Below are 22,048 nucleotides of genomic sequence, written 5' to 3'. Positions count from 1 at the left end.
TTAAAAAAACAAACAAAACTATTACTAACAGTTAGGAAGTTGCTCATTAGTGATGGCTAAGACCTTCTGCTTTACCTTGAGACTTTATTTTAATGTTTTTGTTTTGTCATTGGCTCTCTTGATCTTTATGACTTTAGACCACTGCTTGTTTAATGGCTATTCTTTTGAATATCCCCTAAAACACTGTAAAGATCTTGTGGTTCTTTTACTTTATACTTAACTTTATGTCAGAAAGAGCTGGTTTTATCACCTGGCAATATTTACTGAACAAGTACAGCTACTTTTATGGGAAAACCCGAATATTTTTCAGACACAACAAAGTTAAATAAATCATTCAACCTCTTCATTATTTATAGTTATTTTTTAATTAAAAGTGGACCAACCACAGTAAAGTAATGAAAAGGCAACATATCCAAAACAAAAAGTGAATGTCTGCCTATATTGGTATATTTCTCAATTTAACACTTTCTTCTAATTCTAGACTACCAATTATCTAGAAACATCTCTACTAATGCTATTAATAACCTTTGTTGTACTTTTGTGTATTGTCAAAAGAATCTAAACGCTACAATGAAAAAAAATAAGACATCCATTACTTTTATGTAAACAGTATCTTCTGGACTACAGTACACACCAATCAGCCACAACATTAAAACCACTGCTGAATAACGTTGATTATCTTCTAACAATGGCACCTGTCAAGTGGTGGGATATGTCAGGCTGCAACTAAACAGCCAGTTCTTGAAGGTGATGTGATGGAAGCAGAAAAAATGGGTAAGCATAAGGATCTGAGTGACTTTGAAAAGCACCAAATTCAGATGGATATACAACTGGGTCAGAGCATCTGCAAAATGGCAGTTCTTGTGTGATATTCCCAGTATGCAGTGCTTATTACCTACCAAAATTGTTCCAAGGAAGGAGTACTGTTGAACTGGAGACAGGGTCATGGGCACCCAAGGATCATTGATGCACACTGAAAGCAAAGGGCAGGGGTTCTCAACGTCGATCCTGGGGACCCCCTGTCACTGCAGGTTTTTGTTCCAACCAGCTTCTGTTTTTAATTGAACTCCTGGGCTAATTAAGTGAACTGATATTTCCCAAGTTCTGTGTTTAGGAAACAATATATTAATTAGAAAACTAAGTTTGCTAAAAAAAAAATATTAAAATGTACCAAGCAGTTATATAGGAATAATGTATTTTTTTTCTTTTTAACAGTATTTTCATCTTGATTTTCATTCTACTTTTCTAGGTCTTCTAATTGTTTAATTAATCCATTATTTACTAATTAGTGGGTCTGACGCTAAAGTACTTGCAGCCTTTGATTATTTAGGGTTGTTTGCCTGGGTGTCTGATCTACTCGTTTTAAGTTGGCATTATTAAGATATAACGAAGGGGGAAAAACTGCACAAAGAAAGGGCAAAGTATAATGAAATCAACAAAAGAAAGTTAAGCATTTAAATCTATAGCAAAAGCAGAAATTTTATAAATGTCTTATAAATGTAAAAATCACGCTGCTATGCTTTTCTGAATGTCGAATGAAAGAAAAAAAAAAACAGCTAATTAAATGAGCTCAGTGTTATCAGGTGTTGTCACTGATTAGGAATCTGGTTGGAACAAAAACCTGCAGCCACAGGGGGTCCCCAGGACCGAGTTTGAGAAACACTGGCTTAGACCATTTGGTCTGAACCCACAGAAGAGCTACTGTAGCACAAATTGCTGAAAAGCTTAATGCTGGCTATAAGAAAAAGGTGTCAGAACACACAATGCATCATAAGGGGCTGTGTGGCCCTTGTCACAGTGCCCATGCTGACCCCTGTCCATCTCTGATATTGCCTACAATAGGCATTTGAGTGTAAGAACTGGACTATGGAGCAATAGAAGGAGGAGGCCTGGTCTGATAAATCAGATTTTCTTTTAAATCATGTGGACAGCTGTGTGCGATTGAATTGTTTACTTGGTGAAGAGATGTCAGTAGGATGCATTATGGGAAGAAGGTAAGTCAGCAGAGGCGGTGTGGTGTTCTGCACAATGTTCTTCTGGGAAATGTTGGGTCCTGGTATTTATGTGGATTTAATTTTGACACATGCCAGCTACCAAAAGATTGTTGCAGATGTACTGTACATCCCCTCATCACAATGGCATTCTCTGATGGCAGAGGCGTCTTTCAGCAGGATAATGTGCTCTCTCACACTGCATTCATTTTTCAGGAATGGTTTGAGGAACATGATAAAGAGTATAAGGTGGTGACTTAGCTTCCAAATTTCCCAGATCTCATGCCGATTGAGCATCTGTGGGAAGTGCTGGAAAAAAAGCACAAATCATGGAGGCCCCAATTTACAGGACTTAGAGCAGGGGAGTCAAACTCCAGGCCTGGGGGGCCGCAGTGGCTGCACATTTTCATTCTGACTATTTTCCTTATCAGTGACCAGTTTTCACTACTCATTCATTTCTTTGCCCTTCAATTTAGCAGCCCTGTTTTTAAGGATTTGGTCTTCTGAATTGATTCCTTTCTTCATTAAATGACAGCCAAACAGAAATGAGACATGCAACGAGCCAACAGATGACCAGATAAATTGGGTCTTCAAACTTCAACCAGTTTCACTCCAACCAGTTTCTAAATGAGAAGATGATTCTTGCTGTTAATTAAACCTGTTATTTAATTCTATGACTCGTTGCTGCTCTCATTCTGCCACAGCAGACATTTCCAAAACACCATCAAGATGTTTTGGTGACCTGAGAGATCAGCCTTACTGAGACATTCACCTTTCTTTATTTTCAGATATTGTGTGATGGGCACAGGTGAGCTGGTCATGTCGCAGCTTGTTTTGTGTCTCATTATTGTTTGGTTGCTAATTAAGGAAAAAGAAACAACTAAGAGGCCTGAGTCAAGTAAATTAAAACTAAGGCAAAAGAAGTTAATTAACAGAAAAAACTGGTCACTAATTATGAAGATGGTTAGAATGAAAACCTGCAGCCACTGCAGCCCTCCAGGACCAGAGTTTGACATCCCTGACTTAGAGGATCTGCTGGGAATGCCTTGGTGCCAGATGCCACAGGACACTTTCAGAGGTCTTACGGAGTCCATGCCTTGAGAGGTCAGAGATGTTCTGGTGGCACAAGGGGGACCTACACAATATTAGGCAGGTGGTTTTAATGCTGAGGCTAATCAGTGTATATAGCTGTTTATAATTATTACTTACCCCCGTATTTAGTACAGGCTCCCAGCAGGTTCACAACATTAAGGTGGTGTCCAATATGGATAAGGATTTTTAGCTCTGTCATCAAGGCCTTGTACTCACTGGCTGTGGCTCCCTCTGTTGGTGGTAAATAACATTTTTATCTCTGTTAAATAGGTTATTTTTATTTTCATTTTTCAAGGTTTACACTTAAAACCAAGATGATATACCTACCATAAAACTACTGCTGCAGATGTCTGGGCTATTAGTATGAGGAAATTGTGAGACCAGACTAATAGAAAATATAAGAATGAACGGGTAATATATGCCACAGTGTTAGTGAATACACTATAATGCTCTTACATAAAGGATGTTTTTGGTACTTGTGACAATCAACATGCACACATCCTACTTTTGCTTATGATCATTTGCAGATCACAGACATTCTTCTCCTAATTATGGTAGAAGTTAAACTGAGCACAAATCAATATTATACTTATTAACAGTAATCATAAATAAAATGTTTCCATTTTTAAACAAAAAGTTGCTCTTTGAAACGTAAAAAAAACCAGTTCTGAATCCTACTTTACTGGGAATTAGTTGTCATCTTTAATGGTTATTAATGTTTACTTAATCTACTTGGAATTTAATAACACAAATTATAGGGTAGTGCAGACATTTTATATACAGTATACTAAATTATCTATTAACTACGTCTTTAACCAAGTAGTTTTTCAACTAGACAATGGTTTATGGATATTAATTTACAGCAACATCAACGTTCTCAGTCTGTAGTAGGTAATAAATGGCTAACCAATATTCTGTACAGAATCCGCCATCAAAGGATTTAATAACTTATGAGATTAAGGAGGAAAATGAAATATCGAGATACATGCCATCTGAAGCTCACTGGAGTGGATGGATATAAATGTTCTTATGAATAAAGCAAAAAATGTATACCTTTAAGCATTTTAACAGCCACGGTCCGACAGCTGGATGATTTATTTATTCCAAAAGCTGAAGCTTGCACCACTTTTCCAAACGCACCCCTTCCTAGTGATTTTCCTAAAATAATAACAAGAAAAAAAAATTATACATTTTGATTGCTCTTTTACTAATGAATATTTAAGCCTGGTTCACTATACGTGTGTAAGCTTTTAAAACCCAACCTTTTAGTATTTTTTTTTTGTTGTTGTTGTTGTTGTTGTTAATTAAAGTACCTAACATGCACGGGACATATTGGTATAGAATACAAATAATAAAGTAAATGTTATCTTGAAATATTTCCCCATTGAAAAAATGCAATAAATAAATTATATTTAATCTTAAACTGATGAGTCTTCCTAAAGCTATCTGAACCTTGCCTGGAATGGTGATGTTAGAATCCACTCCAGCAACTACACCTAGGGGTGATGGCCAGGTGACCCATATGGCTGAACTGAGTGCTGTGCTTCTTAACATGACAATTACTTGGAGTATTCAGCCTTTTTAGAGACACTGGGTTTACTCTAGCAGATCAACTTAAATTTTCATGCGGGGAATGAAGGAGTAACCTGGAAAAATTTGATTTGTAGTGGTTGCCCTTCTGATCTTAATGCAGTGGGTGGATTGTTACAGATGTTTCCATTATAAAGACCTTTATGAAAAACATGGCTGCTTATAAAGTTTAGTGTACCTTGTGTCAAATATCAATAATCTACTCTACCATTGTGTTATATTATCTAATATAATCTATTCTGGCAACAAGAGAGGTAATGAACTGTCAAATGACCATCGTTATCTTTGGAGTATTGGCTGGACAGACCTAGGAGATGCAACCAAACTGATAAAAGTGGAGGAATTGTGGTGTAGTGGTTAAGGCTTTGGACTTCAAACCCTGATTTTTTGGGTTCAAATCTCAGCACTGACACTGTGTTACCCTGCGCAAGTCACTTGACCTGCCTGTACTCCAATTGGAAAACCAAAAGAAACGTAACCAAACGCATCATAAATGTCACCTTGGATAAAGCGTTAGCCAAACAGTTAAATGTAAAAGAGTGTTCTGGGAACATCTAACAGGCATTTATATTTTGGATGAGTTTAAGTTTTAATTTTGGTTGGGAATTAGGGGATATCTGGGACATGGAGTTTGGTTAGAAACTTTTGAAGATGAGTTAACAGATTTGAATGAGAGGTTATTTGTAGGCCAAGAATGTGGTACCTGTATGGGTTACTAAATAAAAATACTGCGTGTAGTGCACATTCTAGCAAACTATTCAGTGACTAGGTAAGGGCAGGTGAGATGGTGCACAGGCTGTTTTCAGCAAAGACAGGGCAAAATCAGGCTGTCATTGTAAAAGTGGCTTGTGCATTCCGTTTGTACTTCTGTAACAAAAGAGTCAAAAAGAAAGCAACTGTGGGCAATGGACCACAAGATAAGCTAAATGAACCAGGGACAAAACACTAATCAGAGACAAAGTCATAAGAACACACAAGAGTCTGCATAAAAGTCTGATAAAGGAACTAACCCAACCCAAGAAAAAAAGTTTTGCTTTTATTCAGAAACTTAGATGATTGCTAACAGGTACTTCAATTTTAAGCAGTGCCATCCAGATAAAACAATGCATCAAGACTTCCGGAAATCAAATGACAGCAAGTGCTGAGGTTGCCAACAACGACAGACAAGCAAAATGGCAGTGCTCATTACTGAAAACAGAATATAACATGCAGCAAGGTAAACATAAAACATAACATTTCAATAATGAAAGCAAAGTAAAGCACAAAATAACACAACAACTGAGTTCTGCATGTTCTAGAACCATACTTTCATACACTGTTTGAACAAGACTGTTAGAAGCTGATGGGACTTAGTTTATTTGTTTTGTTGAAGTCTTTGTGGTGGTTGAACATTTTTGGAACTTAAAGTGGAGAAGGACAAACATACTGTAACTGTCTTTTCTACACTACTAACATGTACCTTGCTCAACTGGAAGAATCCCACCCCACCACTATTAAGTCAGTGGGTAAACGATGTTCTATACTACTTAAATTTGGAAAAAATCAAATTCTCACTTAGAGGATCTGTTCAAATCTTTTTTTTAAAATGTCAGGATCTAATCAGCAACATTTTAGAATAAGCTTCCATTTTGGGGAAAAGGATACCCTTCGTTCCTTGCTCCTTTTATAGAATAGCTTTGGTTGCTGGCTCCTCTCTCTTTCTCTTGGGTGGGGGTTGAATTTTGCTTTGATTTGTTAAATTTGTCTTGACTGTATGGGATGTTATCTGTCTGTAATTAAAATCAATAAAAACACTAAAAAAAACTATTCACATTAATCTCCTGCATAACCACACAAGTTTTATTTCCTATATTAAAGTGTATTTGGTGTTAACTGTTCAATTTTTTTATTAATAAAATGAAATTCTGTAGGTTTATTGTTCAGTAACCATAACATTCTAAAACAAATAACATTTCCTTAAAATACATACTTTAACTAATAAAATATGTACAAAAATATTAATCCGTAATACATATGGCATAAAAAAAAATAAAACGATTCTCATAATTAGAAGCTATCGTATTTCATTTTTTCTTAGTTTTACTTTAACAGCTGAAATAACTGATACTGTAAAAAAAAAAAACAACTAGGTGCCTGAGTAATGTTTTAAAATATTTGTTCCTCATTCTTTCTTTCTCTCATTCTCTCAAAATAGATATATAGATAGATCAGAGTCTCTCTGTTTTTAATGTTTCACACTGGTGTACTGTGCTTTAATGGCTATTAAATGAATATACAGTAATTCTAAACCTTAGCATTGTATATTCTGTACTCCTCTGTCTCTATCAATGATAATCTCAGATGCTGTTTCTGTGTTTTTGCTGCTCTCCACACACATCTTATATTTCTTGCACTACTTGCTATTCCTGTATAGTGCCTATTTTAAGTTTTGACGACTCCCAAGCTTTGATATTCCAATACTAATATATATAATATACTAATATTCCCTCAGAACCCCTAGGTAGGGTCTGATGAGTAGTTCAAACCCAGTAGCCCCTTCCTTCCTCAGTCCACCCCTGGTAGTAATGTTTTTTTAAAAAGTGGAACAAGAGGCCATTCCTCAATTACCAAGAAATGAATGTCTCAGCCTCCCTCAAAAACATATTCTGGAGTACTGGAGCATTTTTTGGTTAAGGGTCTAACCTTGACTATACGAGGAGCAATGCAGATTCTTCCCTAATTAAAGGACACTGGACCAAGTCATCCTTGCACAGAGGAGTTGTGTGATTTATATAATTCTGCTGCAGCTTATAACAATAAAAATAGTGATGTTGTGATGAAGATATTACAATAGTATGGGTTTCTAAGGTTATTATGAAACACATGGTTACTGTTTTTGCTGTACAAGAGTTGTACTTTCAAAGTCAGCATTAGGTTAAATTAGTGGAAAATGACAGCAAGCTTGTAACTTATCTTTCAATACTAGAATTTGAAGAGCATGCAATCTGGTTTGCATGTCTAATATTCAAATAGAATGATGTCCCCTTTGACTTCATCTGACAATCTGATCTTGCTGGTGCACTTTGGAATTATTTTTAGCCAAGTACATAAATGTTAGGATGAGAATCTGTACTCTTAGGTAACAGAAAAACTCACAGTTATTAAGTTGTGTGTCTTTTCCACTTAATTGTATTTTTCTTTAAGGCTTTTTGTATGGAAAAGAGAGCTGAGGCGTAAGGTGTTATTTTCCATCATTAACTTTAAAACTCTTTGTGTGTTTATTTATTAGCAAAAACTGTATAATCTGTACTATTTCACAACATTTAGATTTTATAAAACCACTATTTTATTGTAAATATAAACAGTCCTGATTAGCATAGTACAACATTCATTTTGATGTCAAATATGGCCTTTCCTTCTCTGTATGTTGATTAAAAGATTTCAGCAAATGATGACAGAGTGACAATTAAATGTGGCTTAACCCAACTCTGCTTAGTGTGAGAGTTATCAGCCTGTCACTAAATTGGTTTGGAAGACTTTAAAAGGTGATTCAAAACAAAGAACAATTTAAAATATGGAGTTAAATATGAAATCCATTCAGATTCCAGCTTTTTCTTTCTTTCTTTCTTGTTTAATAAAACACATTAAAAATGTAATATGATCATTGATATATAAGTGAGATTCAGTTTCAATATAATATTCTGATTTTCATAAGGCTACCTCTAAAGGCAGTTTAAAAACAATGTTTTTCCATATCATTCTATGGATGACACGTACTTCTGCTATAGCTTTCTGATTTATTCTCCATTGCACTCTTTATTTTTCCAATTTTAAGTTGTACCTTCTGATAGGACATACAGTTAATGGAGTTATGAAACCTTAAGAAGGATTAATTGAAAGAAGAATACCATCACTTTTTTTAAAATGAACAGAATGAAAGGTGAAGCCTTTGAAAATACAAGGGTCATTCCATGTCAAATCAAACAAATTTCCAGAAATCCCACACACTTCATTCTCAAAAAATTATGAAAAAATACCAGTTGTGCCCATGTTATTCAGGTGACTCCCTGCAAGGTACAGTCAATTTTGTGAGGGAAAGGGGTGTTGAATTTGGCACAGCTTTATTTTTTCAGCAGTTTCACAAGACCATATCTTAAGAACTAAACCACTTAGCATGCTCAAATTTTGTATACAGGTACCTTTATATGTATAGTGCATAACAAAATTGAAATGTTTGGTGCAGATTACACCACTTAGTAAGAGCAGACTTTTAAAAATGAAAGAAAACAATTTTGTGTCTTTGGCTTTGCCATGTTTAGGCTTTCAGAAAGCATACTTCTAACTGATACACTCTTTCCATGTTTAGATACCTACAAAGGGCTTTTCAAAAGGCTGTAAACAAATGAGAAACTGCATCAGGGTTTGACCAGCAGATCTCTAAAATGTGAAAAAATCATTTTGTGTCTAATTTTCAGAACACCTTAATGCTCTGTAGGAATGTCCAGACATTTTTAAAATAATTTTTCCAGTAACTTACATGGTCCTTTCTTTCTCAAAAAACAAGTCTTACTTTTCTTATGTAAATCTTTATTTATTTTCCATTCTAAACATGTGCTGCGGTGGGTTGGCACCCTGCCCTGGATTGGTTCCTGCCTTGTGCCCTGTGTTGGCTGGGATTGGCTCCAGCAGACCCCCGTGACCCTGTGTTCGGATTCAGCGGGTTGGAAAATGGATGGATGGATTCTAAACATGTGTTATGTTCACCATTTGTCAGTAATGGTAATCATCAAGTTCTTCATCACTAACATGGGTAGGATTAATGGAAAAAATAAATCACCAAAGGCACATTAAGCACAACACATGAACAACATCTGCTTAATTTATCATTAAATACAACACTAGTTACAATGAAATGTGAGCATCTTGGTATTGCAGCAGCAGGAATGTGACCCATTTCATTTCTGTTTCAATTGAAGTGCAGAGTTTAGGGCATCTTTGTCTTTGAGATGAAGATGGTACTGCCTCCCACTGACCATTGCAGGTGCACTAAGCAGTGCAATGACACAGCGTAATAGCACCAAACAAATATCGTCTCTAGATGGCCAATGGAAAGACTGTGTAGGATAGTTTAGATGCATGAAAAATATCAGGATGTCAGATTCCACTTCACTCTTATCACAAATCACACCAACCCAACATTTTTCATCATATACAGTATACACCGAACATAGCCTCTAGTAGGACACTGGTCTAATGTGAGAGACACATCTGATCCATCATAAGAATGATCATGAGAGGGCAGGATCTCAGTGGCTGCTTCAGTGGTGAATATTTGGACAGTCAATTTACTGTTTTCACCAGACACCTGTCTGACTTTGAGTTTGCCATCTACTGTAGGGTAGCTGTGGTATTCTCGAGTACCAGGTACTCTTTTGGCTATTGAGAATCGCATTATCTGTTCAGTAACATGAGATACATGAGGACATCATCATTTGATATGAAAAATGTTTGACATTTTTGATAACTTACTGATTGAAAGCTCAATGATTACAATTATTGACACATGGCATATTTAGGATGGAAAATAAACATGAAAGATTTGGATAAGAAAAGTAAGGATTGTGTTTTGAGAAAGAGCGGGACAATGTAGAATAAATTTAAAATGTTTTAAGAATTATCTGCACATTCCCAAATGCTGTTTGGGTGCCCTAAAAATGTAATCCAAAATAATTTATTGGATTTCAAAGGTCTGAGGTTCAAACCCTGATACATTTACTTTTGTGTTTTTGCTTTTTCAGAATGCCTATATAGTGATCTGAAAAAGGAAAAAAAAAATCAAAAGTCTGTGTTGGTTACAAATATGTGTTTCTGAGGCCTAAACCTAGTTAAGGCAAAAACTCAAATTATATTTTGGTCAAGTTCAAGAGGCTGCTTTAACCATACAGGGTCATCAGGACCAAATGTTTAATTTTGTCACATACTATATACCAATTAATGTGCCAGCGTGCAAAGTCTGAGCCTGCTCTGTGGTTTAGTTCTTGAGCTATTGACTTGTGAACTTTGATGAAAAAATGAGGCAGGATAAAATCCACATACCCCCACGCACCATCTTGGTAAACTGGCTATATCTTGGAAAGTATTGATGTATATCAAAAAAAACATATAGGGTGTCTCCTGACTAACATGGGTACACCTGTTAATTTTTCCAGATTTTTTTAAGTCTGAAGTGCATGGGCCATTGGTTGATGTGACATGGAATGACCCACAAGTAAGTGGAGACACAATATCCTACTCTGCTTAGTTTCAATCTGTGGAGATACTTTGGTGCAAGCAAAATTAGATGGATGTTCCTGAAATAAAACATTATTTATGCAAAAACATGACACAGCCATCAGGGGCTGTAAAGGTTAATGTACAAAAGATATCATTGCTTTATTGCAATAACTGCAAGGTTCAACCTGGGAAAGTCTGGGATATAATAGTTTACTCTCTTTAGTGTTTTGGTCTTTGTATTCATACACTTTACACTTTATAAAAATACTTATATAGGAGACATTTTTTTTAAATATGCTTAAGTTTATAGGCCAGTCTGTAGCCTAAGGTTTGGGAGATATCTGTTCTTCTGTTTTGTTCTTTATTCCTTCTCCAACCTGGATAAGAACATCACAAGTTAAATCAACTTCCAAAAGTCTATGTTTTGGCAATATGGCTACTAAATATAAAGGTTTTTTATATGCCACTGTATATCTCTGTGTGAGGTGATTCCAATATTTGTGTTAACAATTGCATTTTATGAGAACTGTGTATTAACTTTAAATGACCTTCTTACAATTCTTATGAATTTATTTTAAAATCAAATCTGGTATCTGCTTTAATTTGAAATGGGTCACAGTCATATCAACAGGAATGTGACATGAATGATCCTTTGTATTACCTAGCTTAAGTCTTTCTCTTGGAAACTCCCATTTACTGGCATCATAAGGCAGTCGTTCACATTGCTCATCCAAAGGAACTTCCCCAGGATCCATGATGATAGATAAGTAGTCCGTTTTGGTTTCTGCTGAAGTTGGCTACAAAACACAGAGAGATACAACAATGTTTGCTAATGTCTTTCTCTATTTATAATAGCAGTACACCCACTGCATAATAACAGTAGAACACATATAACAATAGTATACCTAATTCTTAGCTGGAATCCTTTATTGAAATCTGGAAAAGAGAAACCATTTCTGCTTCAGCTTTTTGGCAAGAGCTGTTTCTGTTTACTTAGTTACATTGGAACAGCACTCCTACTTCCATAAAAAAAAAAACTTCATTCCATTGACAGGATCAGAAAAATATTAATACAGTATATGTAGTGCCTTCATAGAAATAGTTAGACTTTTCTAATGATACTACATATTTTAAGCATAGCATATAAAGAAAGTATTTTTCATTATTTATACCTGTGAGTACTATTGCATTAAAAATCTTTAAAAAAAACATTCTATTCTTGTTTACATACAAAAGATCCTTCTGGCCCACCCACAGGAAGGTCACTGGACTAATTTTGGCAGCCTTTCCTTTCTCTTTCTGTGAGCTAAACTAATAATAATATTCTGTTTTCTACATAGTGTAGGGGTCAGCTATGAAAAACATTCTATTGAAATAGTTTATCACACACCCATAGCAGTAATGCTAATGGGTGGACAGAAGATCTTTTAAGTGGGGAGCATTTAATCAGTTATTATTAATGTAAAATAAAGATTGATTTGGTTATATACATCATTTTTGCTTTTCATTATATACACAAATCAACTGACTTGATATTTATCATTTCTGTGTTAAATTGTTTAGAAAATGATGAATCAGACCCACATTTTACTTAAGCATTTGATCCAAAGAGGCCCAGTTATTCCTGTTATGTTAAATACAGAGCATGTAGTCACTAAAGTTATGCCACAAATATGGGAATAACTATTATTTTACTATCAGAAGGTCAGTGCAATAAGTATAACTTGGTGCTGGAAGACCACTCATAGGTTTACAGTAAACAATGGTGGTATTTTCTCTAAAAATCTATTGTTAAGTTTGTTACAGGTAGTAACTTCCATCCATCCATCCATCCATTTTCCAACCCGCTGAATCCAAACACAGGGTCACGGGGGTCTGCTGGAGCCAATCCCAGCCAACACAGGGCACAAGGCAGGAAACAATCCTGGGCAGGGTGCCAACCCACCGCAGGACACACACAAACACACCCACACACCAAGCACACACTAAGGCCAATTTAGAATCGTCAATCCACCTAACCTGCATGTCTTTGGACTGTGGGAGGAAACCGGAGCGCCCGGAGGAAACCCACGCAGACACGGGGAGAACATGCAAACTCCACGCAGGGAGGACCCGGGAATCGAACCCAGGTTCCCAGATCTCCCAACTGCGAGGCAGCAGCGCTACCCACTGCGCCACCGTGCCGCCCAGGTAGTAACTTGTACCTGCAAAATATTTTGGATGGTGCTCATGTGAAATAAAATATGTTTTTTGTAAACAGATTACTATTACTGTAGAACCGAATAAAACCATGAGAGCAACAAGCTGTGAGAATCATGTTTCAGATAATAACTTAGCAAAGGTATTTACTCAAAGACTGCGTTAAAGCATTTTACATCACTGTAATTTAGATCAGTTGATGCTCTAAATTACCGGCTCCCTGGGCATTTCAATTTCAATATTTTTCAGTAATTGTAGTTCTTTTGCAAAGTTGACTGTAGAGTACTAAAAAAAAGGAAAGTGTATTAAAAATAACTGTAATTTATACTATTTATTATCTAATAAGCAATATCTAAATTAATTCCAAAAGTTTAATAAGATTAATTAAAGCGTGAAAATTTTTAAATTGGAAAATGCCAAGGTACCTGCACTAAGAATTTCTTTTTAGATTCTGAATTAACCTGACCATTTAGCATGCAGTATATAGTTCATAGGGTAAAAAAGTTTAAAAAAAAAAAGTAATTAGCAGATTGCAACAAACTGTTGCGACCTGGCAAGTACAATAAATAAGAAATGACAGTCTGAGCACATATGGGCTACTACTTACATTTGTTTTATTTTCAGAATTTCTACAATATTGTCCGATGTATTTCCAGAGTTTCTGGATTGTTTGAATGCTCCAGTTTCCAGAATCACTCCCATAGTTTAAAGTATTGAATTTTTAATTTAATCTTTTTAAAGGTATGCTGTCTTACTGTGTTTATACAAAATGACAGGAATAAGGGCAAAATAGTTTTAAATTATCAACTGAAAGAACTGGTCTTGGGCAGATTCCGAACAATTGAGCATGCATACTCTTTTTAATAAGTCAACACAACAAACATTAAGAGTAAGTGTGGGAATACTGAAACTTCTATTGTTAAACTCGAAAGAAATCTTGGTAGACAAATCTTCAGTGTCTGGGGTTTATTATTGTACTGGTTGTTATTTTCCTAAGTATATTATGTCTAAGCACCTTTAAAGTTATTTATATTATGTCACCGAATACTTCCTATTTTGTAACTTAGAAAGCTTTCACTTCCAGCTTATTGTGTAAGCTTACCTTTTTGAGCTTGCGAATGAAGAGGGTTAAAAGTAGCCAGAAGAGTGTAGCAGCAACACAAGTACATGTTAGCATTATTAACTCCAGATTGGATTTCTCTGTGGTATCTATGAGACGAGAGAAACAGAAATCACATTTAGTAACAAAATCTAATATTTTTGCTTACTTAAAAAACATAATCTGATAAAAATACCCCCCTCGACTTCTTTATAGTGAGTAAACTAATATTAGATTTTTTTTTGACAATAAAAATTTAAACTCTGATGTCAAAATGGAAACCAACTTTTACAGATTCTTTTAAAATAATTATAAATTATCAACAGTAAACTAGAACATTCAAAGTAACTGACCAGAAGCCATTTAACTCAGTCTGGGTAAGGGATATTCGCCTGGAGATTTTGAAAGCTTAATGAGAACAGACATGAAACTATTTAATTAGCTACATTACATCATAATTTTTGTTTAGATATAATAGGCACGCGGCTAAGTCAATTGCAACTTTTAAAGGATGTCAACATTCTAGTTAATCCTGACATTATGACATAGCTTCTAGTTGACATTAAAAAATATTGAAAACCACAGAGGTAAACTGAATGACTGAATATAATTATTTCTATACTTTTAAGTGTCTGTAGCCGGCACACTAAATAATGGAAAAATTAAGTTCATAGCTTTAAATGACTATCCTGATTTTAATATATAAAATAAAGAAACAAACAGAAAAATACTAAATTCTACAGACTGCCCTGCACTTATAGTGCTCTCAGGTAAGTATTTAGTATAGACTCTGTTCAAATGAAGAAATTATAAACAAAGGAATTTTAACATAGTTCTTTGCAACATTATTTAAACTCCAAACAAAACAACATTTTCCAACTTCTGCCATATATTCTTAGTTGAATCAAGGCCTGAACTTTCAACAAGCTTTAATAGAATTATTATTTATTTTTATGCTTCTTGAATATAGCTGTGACCACACGTATTGTGTCATTGTCCTGCTGGGAGAACAATCTTCTTTTGCATCCTGTGATTATTGCACCATGTTTTGTACTAGGATTTTTTTTTTCAGTTTGTTCACTTTGTCTGCCATTGTCACTCATCATTCAAGAGCTCACTCAGAGAAGCGTCCCCACAGTGTGCATGCTGTGTTAAATATAGTACATAACATTAAGGCCTACTGATCAGTGTTGTTTCCTCAGACTATGGAATCTTTAAACCTGGTCTACTGAAGGTTTAACTGTGTTTTCACAAACTGTAGTGTCAATTTCTTCTAAGCATGTTTAATATTTTTAGAATTCTGCCACCCTTGCCAGTAGCACACATTTTCTTAAGCATCTGTGTCACTGTTGTCATAAATGGCACATACAGGAGATTTTTTTATCTAAGCTGTCAAAAACTGTAGACATACAGTATTTCTCTATATACATTTACTGTTATCACATATTGCTTCTGTTACTTAATAGTGGACTTCACTGTAGCTTATATTTTCAATGTCTTGAAAATTTCCTGGTAAATTTGTGATACACCTTAAGAGCATAAAATTAGTCCCATTAATGAATTCTGCAACTTCTACAAACATCATAGCCAATGGGATGAATACCTTTGAAATGAGACATGTTTGTTTATAATTAAAATGAAGGTGTATAATTTAGTACTCACTGTGACAAAACAGATTATTTGTATAGGTCTATGGAAAAAAAGCTAAGTAAAATGCAGTCGGTTAATATTCCATATAACAAGACAATAAAATATATTTAAAAAGTCCAAGATGGCAAATACTTTTGTAGCAAAACATACTTTACACACACTGTATGTACTGTATATAAATACAAATAAAGTGTGTATAATATACCTTTCACAATTACAACAATAATAGAGAGCTCACAGGTAAATATTTTTTTTCATTTATACCCTGTTTTTAATCCAATAGAACCTGTTTTGTACAAGGCTTAGTGTTCCTTCAAAAATGTTTCAAACATGGTTTAGTCACAAATAGACATCTTCCTTTAACTTAAAACTCCTACCAAAGTACAATCTCTTAGGACTTGTTTGAGAGGTCTAAAACAATAAAATATAATGGAATGGGCAGTATACCATAAATATCAATTGATTCCAAAAATAAACAATTACTGAGATTTTCAAATTAAAATGTAACTAATTTCTGACATTTCAGTATCTAATTGCTATATGAAAATCAGCCGTACAATATTGATCAGTTAATTAACAATTATCCATCCATCTATTTTCTAACCCGCTATATCCTAACACAGGGTCACGGGGGTCTGCTGGAGCCAATCCCAGCCAACACAGGGCGCAAGGCAGGAAACAAACTCCCAGGCAGGGCACCAGCCCACCACAGGACACACACACACCCACACACCAAGCACACACTAGGGACAATTTAGGATCGCCAATTCACCAAACCTGCATGTCTTTGGATTGTGGGAGGAAACCGGAGCGCCCAGAGGAAACCCACGCAGACACAGGGAGAACATACAAACTCCACGCAGGGAGGACCTGGGAAGCGAACCCGGGTCTCCTAACTGCGAGGTAGCAGCGCTACCACTGTGCCACCGTGCCTCCCATTAATAATCAATATAGCGTATATAACTCGTTAAGATGCCCAGTCTAGAAACCTTTTGTTTTTAATTTTATTATTATTACTTTAAAGACTTGCCAAGAAAAAGAGGTTTCTAATAATATTCTCATTCTGGTAATGATTACCGACTTAGCATCTTTGATTTTTAAGTGAATTCTTGTGTTTTTGCTTGCAGCCAACAATAGTAAAGTGCACCTTCTTCTTGTGAGTATTACCAAAAAAAAATGACATTCAGTAAAGAGCATTTTGTCTAAAAATTCTCACAAAACCTAAGAGATATACAGAGACTCTGAGAAATATTAAAAAAAGAGAAATATTAAATAAAAATAAATACAATAACAAAAAAGACATTATTATTACTAACTGACACTTTCATACAAATATCTCAAATGTTTCATTTTAACAACTGATTTAAAAATGCAAGTAAATTTTGCAAACGTCTTTTAAATGGCTTTGCTAAATCTCACTCAATTTCATGTACTCTGCAAGGAACTGTACTTTGGCACTTTTGTTGCTGTGTCCTAGTTTTTTCATTTTTACTGTGAAAATGAATAAGTAATAAGAATTCAATAATTTGCAAAAGAATATTGCAAAACAACTTTGACCTGAAACCAAGCAGTTTGATAAAATATCCCCATATATATTATGTGAACTGTTATAATCCAAGTTGGTTTCAATGGAAACTTCATGTGCAAGACAGGATCTGACTCCATACAAGACAATAGTCCATTTCAGTGTATCCACACACTCCCATTCTCACACCTAAAACGCATGCATTTGGGAGGTGGAAGGAAAACCTGAGTATACAGAGAGATTCACATTCAAACATGATATTTCTAATTGTGTATGCACTTACCACTAACTCTTAAGTGTTTTTCCTGTAGATGATTCATTTAAGATGAAGAAATCCAAAAATATTTGCAAGTTGAAATTCAATGAGTAACAAAAGGAAATTAAGGCTTTCTAAAATCACTAAGGAAGGTAAAGCTCTTGCATTTTACTTTAAATTTGTTAAAATATCATCACTGCAGTTAGAAACTGGGAGGCTTAACTACATGTGTAATGTATAAAGATATTTGCAAGCCCACATCATGTTTTAATTTTATTATATTCTGCACTTTAACTAGAATTGATACTGCTTGTCGTGGTATCTCTGAAATCAACTGGTCAGCTAAGGGCAAAAAAGTAACAATTACCTGTTATTGCATTTATTACTTAAAGCATATAGGAAAGATTCAGGTACACAAAAATACACGGTACAGGACATGCACCACTGAGTATTCATTTTACTGTTAACAGCGCTTACTCTGAGTAATGTGGTCACTTTAGCTAACTATATCATACAGCTTGTACACAAAAAAAGAGAAAAAAATCACCCTTTTCCACAATCATCAACATGAATCATTTGAAAGTCTGAACCTCATACTTTCAAAAACATAAACAGACATCACAGTTAAAATGGAAAGAAGGAGAAAAGGCAATTTAAGTAAAATCAATAGCATTTCTTTTGTGTTTGCTTAACTCAAGCTTGATTTGAGATTGTCTATGAGGAAAAAGAGACAAGGGAAAAAATACCGTGCTTGTAAAGAAATTAATTACTTCTTCCAATTATTATTTCTGTATATTGTTCTAAAAATACTTTAATGTTGATGTTTTTAATTATTGCCTTATAATTTGCAAAACTTGAATATCTCTTAAAACACTAAAATCTAAATTGAACATGTGTGCATTTCTTGAATTTCTTTAGTGACTGAGAGCTGGCAAGAACTTTTTGTAATTTTGGATTAAAAATTTTCTTTAGTTTAAATGTTTTATTTTAATATTATCTTAATTTTTCAGTTGGAAATGTGTTTTATTCATACCAAAGAAAAATGAAACTCAAAAAAGGCAAATAGGTGTGCATTAAGCTATATGTATAAACCATCCATTATCCAACCCACTATATCCTAACTACAGGGTCACGGGGTCTGCTGGAGCCAATCCCAGCCAACACAGGGCGCAAGGCAGGAAACAAACCCCAGGCAGGGCGCCAGCCCACCGCAGGACATGTATAAACCATTAAATAAGTAATTAAATAAGAAATTCAATGAGGAAATGGAAGCCTTAAGTTGTCAGTGACAATATAGGTAAATTTTTAATGCTCTAAATAACATTCTGTGTTGTTGAAGGCATGGATATGTAATGCAAAAGGGTGAAGTGAGAACAGCACAGTGAGTTTGATTCCTGATTCCTGGTTTGATTGTTTGTATGCCTCCTTGTGTATAAGCAGATTTTTTCCAGACACTTAATTTTAACAAATGGACTGTCGTTCCAAACCTGTCCAATATAAATGTATAGTAGTAAGTATGTCCTCTGTTGTGCTCAGAAAATAATTTCTGTCCTGTCTAGGACTGGTCCCCACTTGAAACCCATTAGCCTCTGAGTAGGCTCCACAGCCCTGTTCAAGAAAAGTGAATCAGATTGACTACAGTGCTGGTATACACAGTATATATTTTTAATTTTTCAGATTTTGAAACAATACAACTTTATTGTTTATTTTCATTCGTATGGTGTATTTATATTACAGAAGTAGTACTAGGGTGTTGTACCATGTTAGCTATTATGGATGTAAAGAGATGTCAAGCAAAATGACACCTTTTATTAGCTAACTAAAAAGATTACAATATGCAAGCTTTTGAAAGTCTGCATATTGTAATCTTTTAAATTAAGCCAATTAAAGGTGTCATTTTGCTTGACTTCTCATTACATTACAGAAGAAAATATAGCAAATATAAACTTTTGCCTTCCATCTTTTTTCCCCTTTCAATGAATTTTAAAAATAATCGGATAGTCTATCTTATCTCTATAAAAACTGTTTGAGCTGTTTCATTGGGAATTCAATTAGATAAAATGCTGCCATTTTGTAAATAGTGAAATTGTTACTTTGAAATTGTTACTTTTTGTTTTGCTATATGGTTGCGAGACATGGATGCTATTAGGGAATCCATTCCCGGACGGGTTTATCCAGTCCCGGGAATTTCGGGAATCGCACATGTCATTCCCGGGAATCCCGGGCTTCCGGGGATGACACAGTGCACGGGCATCTCACATGTGAACAGTTTTAGAACGACCGACACTTATTTTTAATAAAACTATTGCAATATGTTGACACCAATAAAAGACTAACCTTAACTACAAGCAGTTCATGCTGTCATATAAGTACATGTATCTAGTTAGTTGCAGTAATAAGAGCGTAGAAAGCACAACGTGTCCAGCGTGCGGTAGTCCAGGCAAGAGCGCACCTTCGTGCAGAGTATGCCAGCCGCTGAGAAAGCACGCCGTGCCTCCACTGAAGTAGGCGGCACAGTCAAGTTGCTGTTCAAAGCTGTCAACAGCACAGACGTCAATGAGCTCTGCCCCGTCCCGGCATTCATGAGCTGCGGAGTGCAGACACCTCCCAGTCCACTGTGCTCAGTCTTAGTGGGAGCCGGGAGACTGACTGCTGCTGGTCTGTTGTTGAATGAATTAATGAGCAACACACTACACTGTGAGCCAAAAAACCGTGCCACTTAATTATTTTCATCTATAACTGTTATTTCTTGATCGATTTTTACACTTTTACACGGTATATATGCGAGCTTGGCCGTTCCCGTTTTCCTAGGAATTACAGCAGTTTCCGGTAATCGGGAGCCTGGGAGTGAATTCCCTAGATGCTATCCAGTGACCTGAGATGAAGACTGGACTCCTTTGTTACTGTGTCTCTTCGGAGAATCCTTGGGTACCACTGGTTTGACTTTGTGTTGAACGAGTGGTTACTCTCTGAGTCCAGTATGAGGCACATTATCTGTATTGTGAGGGAGTGTCAGTTACGGCATTACGTCCATGTGATGCGATTCCCCAAGGGTGATCCGGCTGTGAGAATCCTCATTCTTGAGGATCCAGGCAGCTGGCCTGGGCCAAGCGGACTCCCAAGTAACACCTGGCTGCAGCACATAGATGGTTATTTCCGGAGGATGGGACTCGGTCGTGTGTCTGCCTGGGAGGTTGCCAACCAGGATCCTGAGCTGATTTGTTGTGTGGTGGATGTGGCAACACACTGTAGCAGTGCATGCTCCCTAACTTGTCCTGACCGGTTACTTTGAAAATTGTAAAATATCATTCTTTTCCATAATGAAGACTCATTAAATATGGTTTTAAAATTATAAAATGGCATAATTAAATATTTTCATATATTCCAAAAAGATGACAGCATACATGCATCCAATTTTGTTCCCAGTTTCTATCTATGGCCAATAACCTATTCAATTATATAAATATCTTTGATGAAGCAAATACAGTGAAAATTGCTGAAAATCTTTAGACAAATAGCATTAAGCAAATGATCTGAGAGATATCAAATCAGAAATCTGGTGGAAATCAAACCCTGGTCATTGACGCTGTCAAGCAGCAACACCAAGTACTGTAGCACATTCAGAAATGAATACACTCAGTTTTGAATAAATGTATCAGATCCTTATATAAATGGGCAATGGGTCTTGTAACATATTGATATGTGCTAAATGAATTCACTTTTCATTCAGTTAACAACCACTTACCCACTCTTCTTGTCATAGCAAGTACTCCACTTTGGAAAGCAGCTTAGAAAGGAGCACAATAAAAAGGAAAAGAAAAGTAAATCAGAAATAAAGAAAAAAATAACCTAGCGACAAACGTGTTGTCCTCCTAGACATACAGCACTTACTCTGGACATTGAGATAGGCAGTGCTCTTCACTGTTCCTTTTTGATTGACAGCTTCACATCTGTACATGCCTTCATCATCTTCCTTGACTCGTTCAATAATTAATGATTTGCTGCCTACAGTTAGGATAATTCCTGTGACACAATAGTAAATATATTACTAATTTCATTAATTAAGATTAGTTTTAACACATTATAAGAAAATAATGCAATACTGGCTGCCTTCATTCCATGATTTAAAAAAACAGATCAGGCTGAAGTGAATACATGTGTCCGAATGTGTCAGTGCACTGCTCACAGAGACAATATGTCAATAAGCACAAGCACATTTGGAAAACTGTATGTGACTACAACATTTATCAGGTAACATTGAGGCAATGTTCTGTTTGACAGCCTATGAGCATTATTTTAAATGCACATATATATATATATATATATATATATATATATATATATATATATATATATATATATATATATTCATACTACATTTGTTAAATAATGAC

The 22,048-nt window shown here is 35.4% G+C and overlaps 1 protein-coding gene across 3 annotated transcripts in view; it reads right to left on the bottom strand.

The window, feature by feature from the left end:
• flt1 (fms related receptor tyrosine kinase 1) overlaps nt 1–22,048 on the bottom strand; it is a 170,924-nt gene that overhangs the window by 43,703 nt on the left and 105,173 nt on the right. For 2 of the 3 annotated variants that reach the window (XM_051926511.1, XM_028799484.2), the window contains exons 15-20: nt 21,546–21,677; nt 21,400–21,441; nt 14,227–14,333; nt 11,587–11,722; nt 4,137–4,241; nt 3,201–3,314 (exon numbers count right to left, since the gene is read on the bottom strand). In XM_051926511.1, coding sequence (XP_051782471.1) covers nt 3,201–3,314; nt 4,137–4,241; nt 11,587–11,722; nt 14,227–14,333; nt 21,400–21,441; nt 21,546–21,677 — 636 coding nt within the window. The remainder of the gene's footprint in view (nt 1–3,200; nt 3,315–4,136; nt 4,242–11,586; nt 11,723–14,226; nt 14,334–21,399; nt 21,442–21,545; nt 21,678–22,048) is intronic. The other variant, XM_051926512.1, reaches the window with a different exon arrangement.

Source organism: Erpetoichthys calabaricus, chromosome 4 (assembly GCF_900747795.2).
Source record: "Erpetoichthys calabaricus chromosome 4, fErpCal1.3, whole genome shotgun sequence".
In the NCBI taxonomy this organism is placed as follows: Eukaryota; Metazoa; Chordata; class Cladistia; order Polypteriformes; family Polypteridae; genus Erpetoichthys; species Erpetoichthys calabaricus.
The sequence above is the reverse complement of the archived record's forward strand: the minus strand, read 5'-3'. Positions and strand labels throughout refer to the sequence as shown.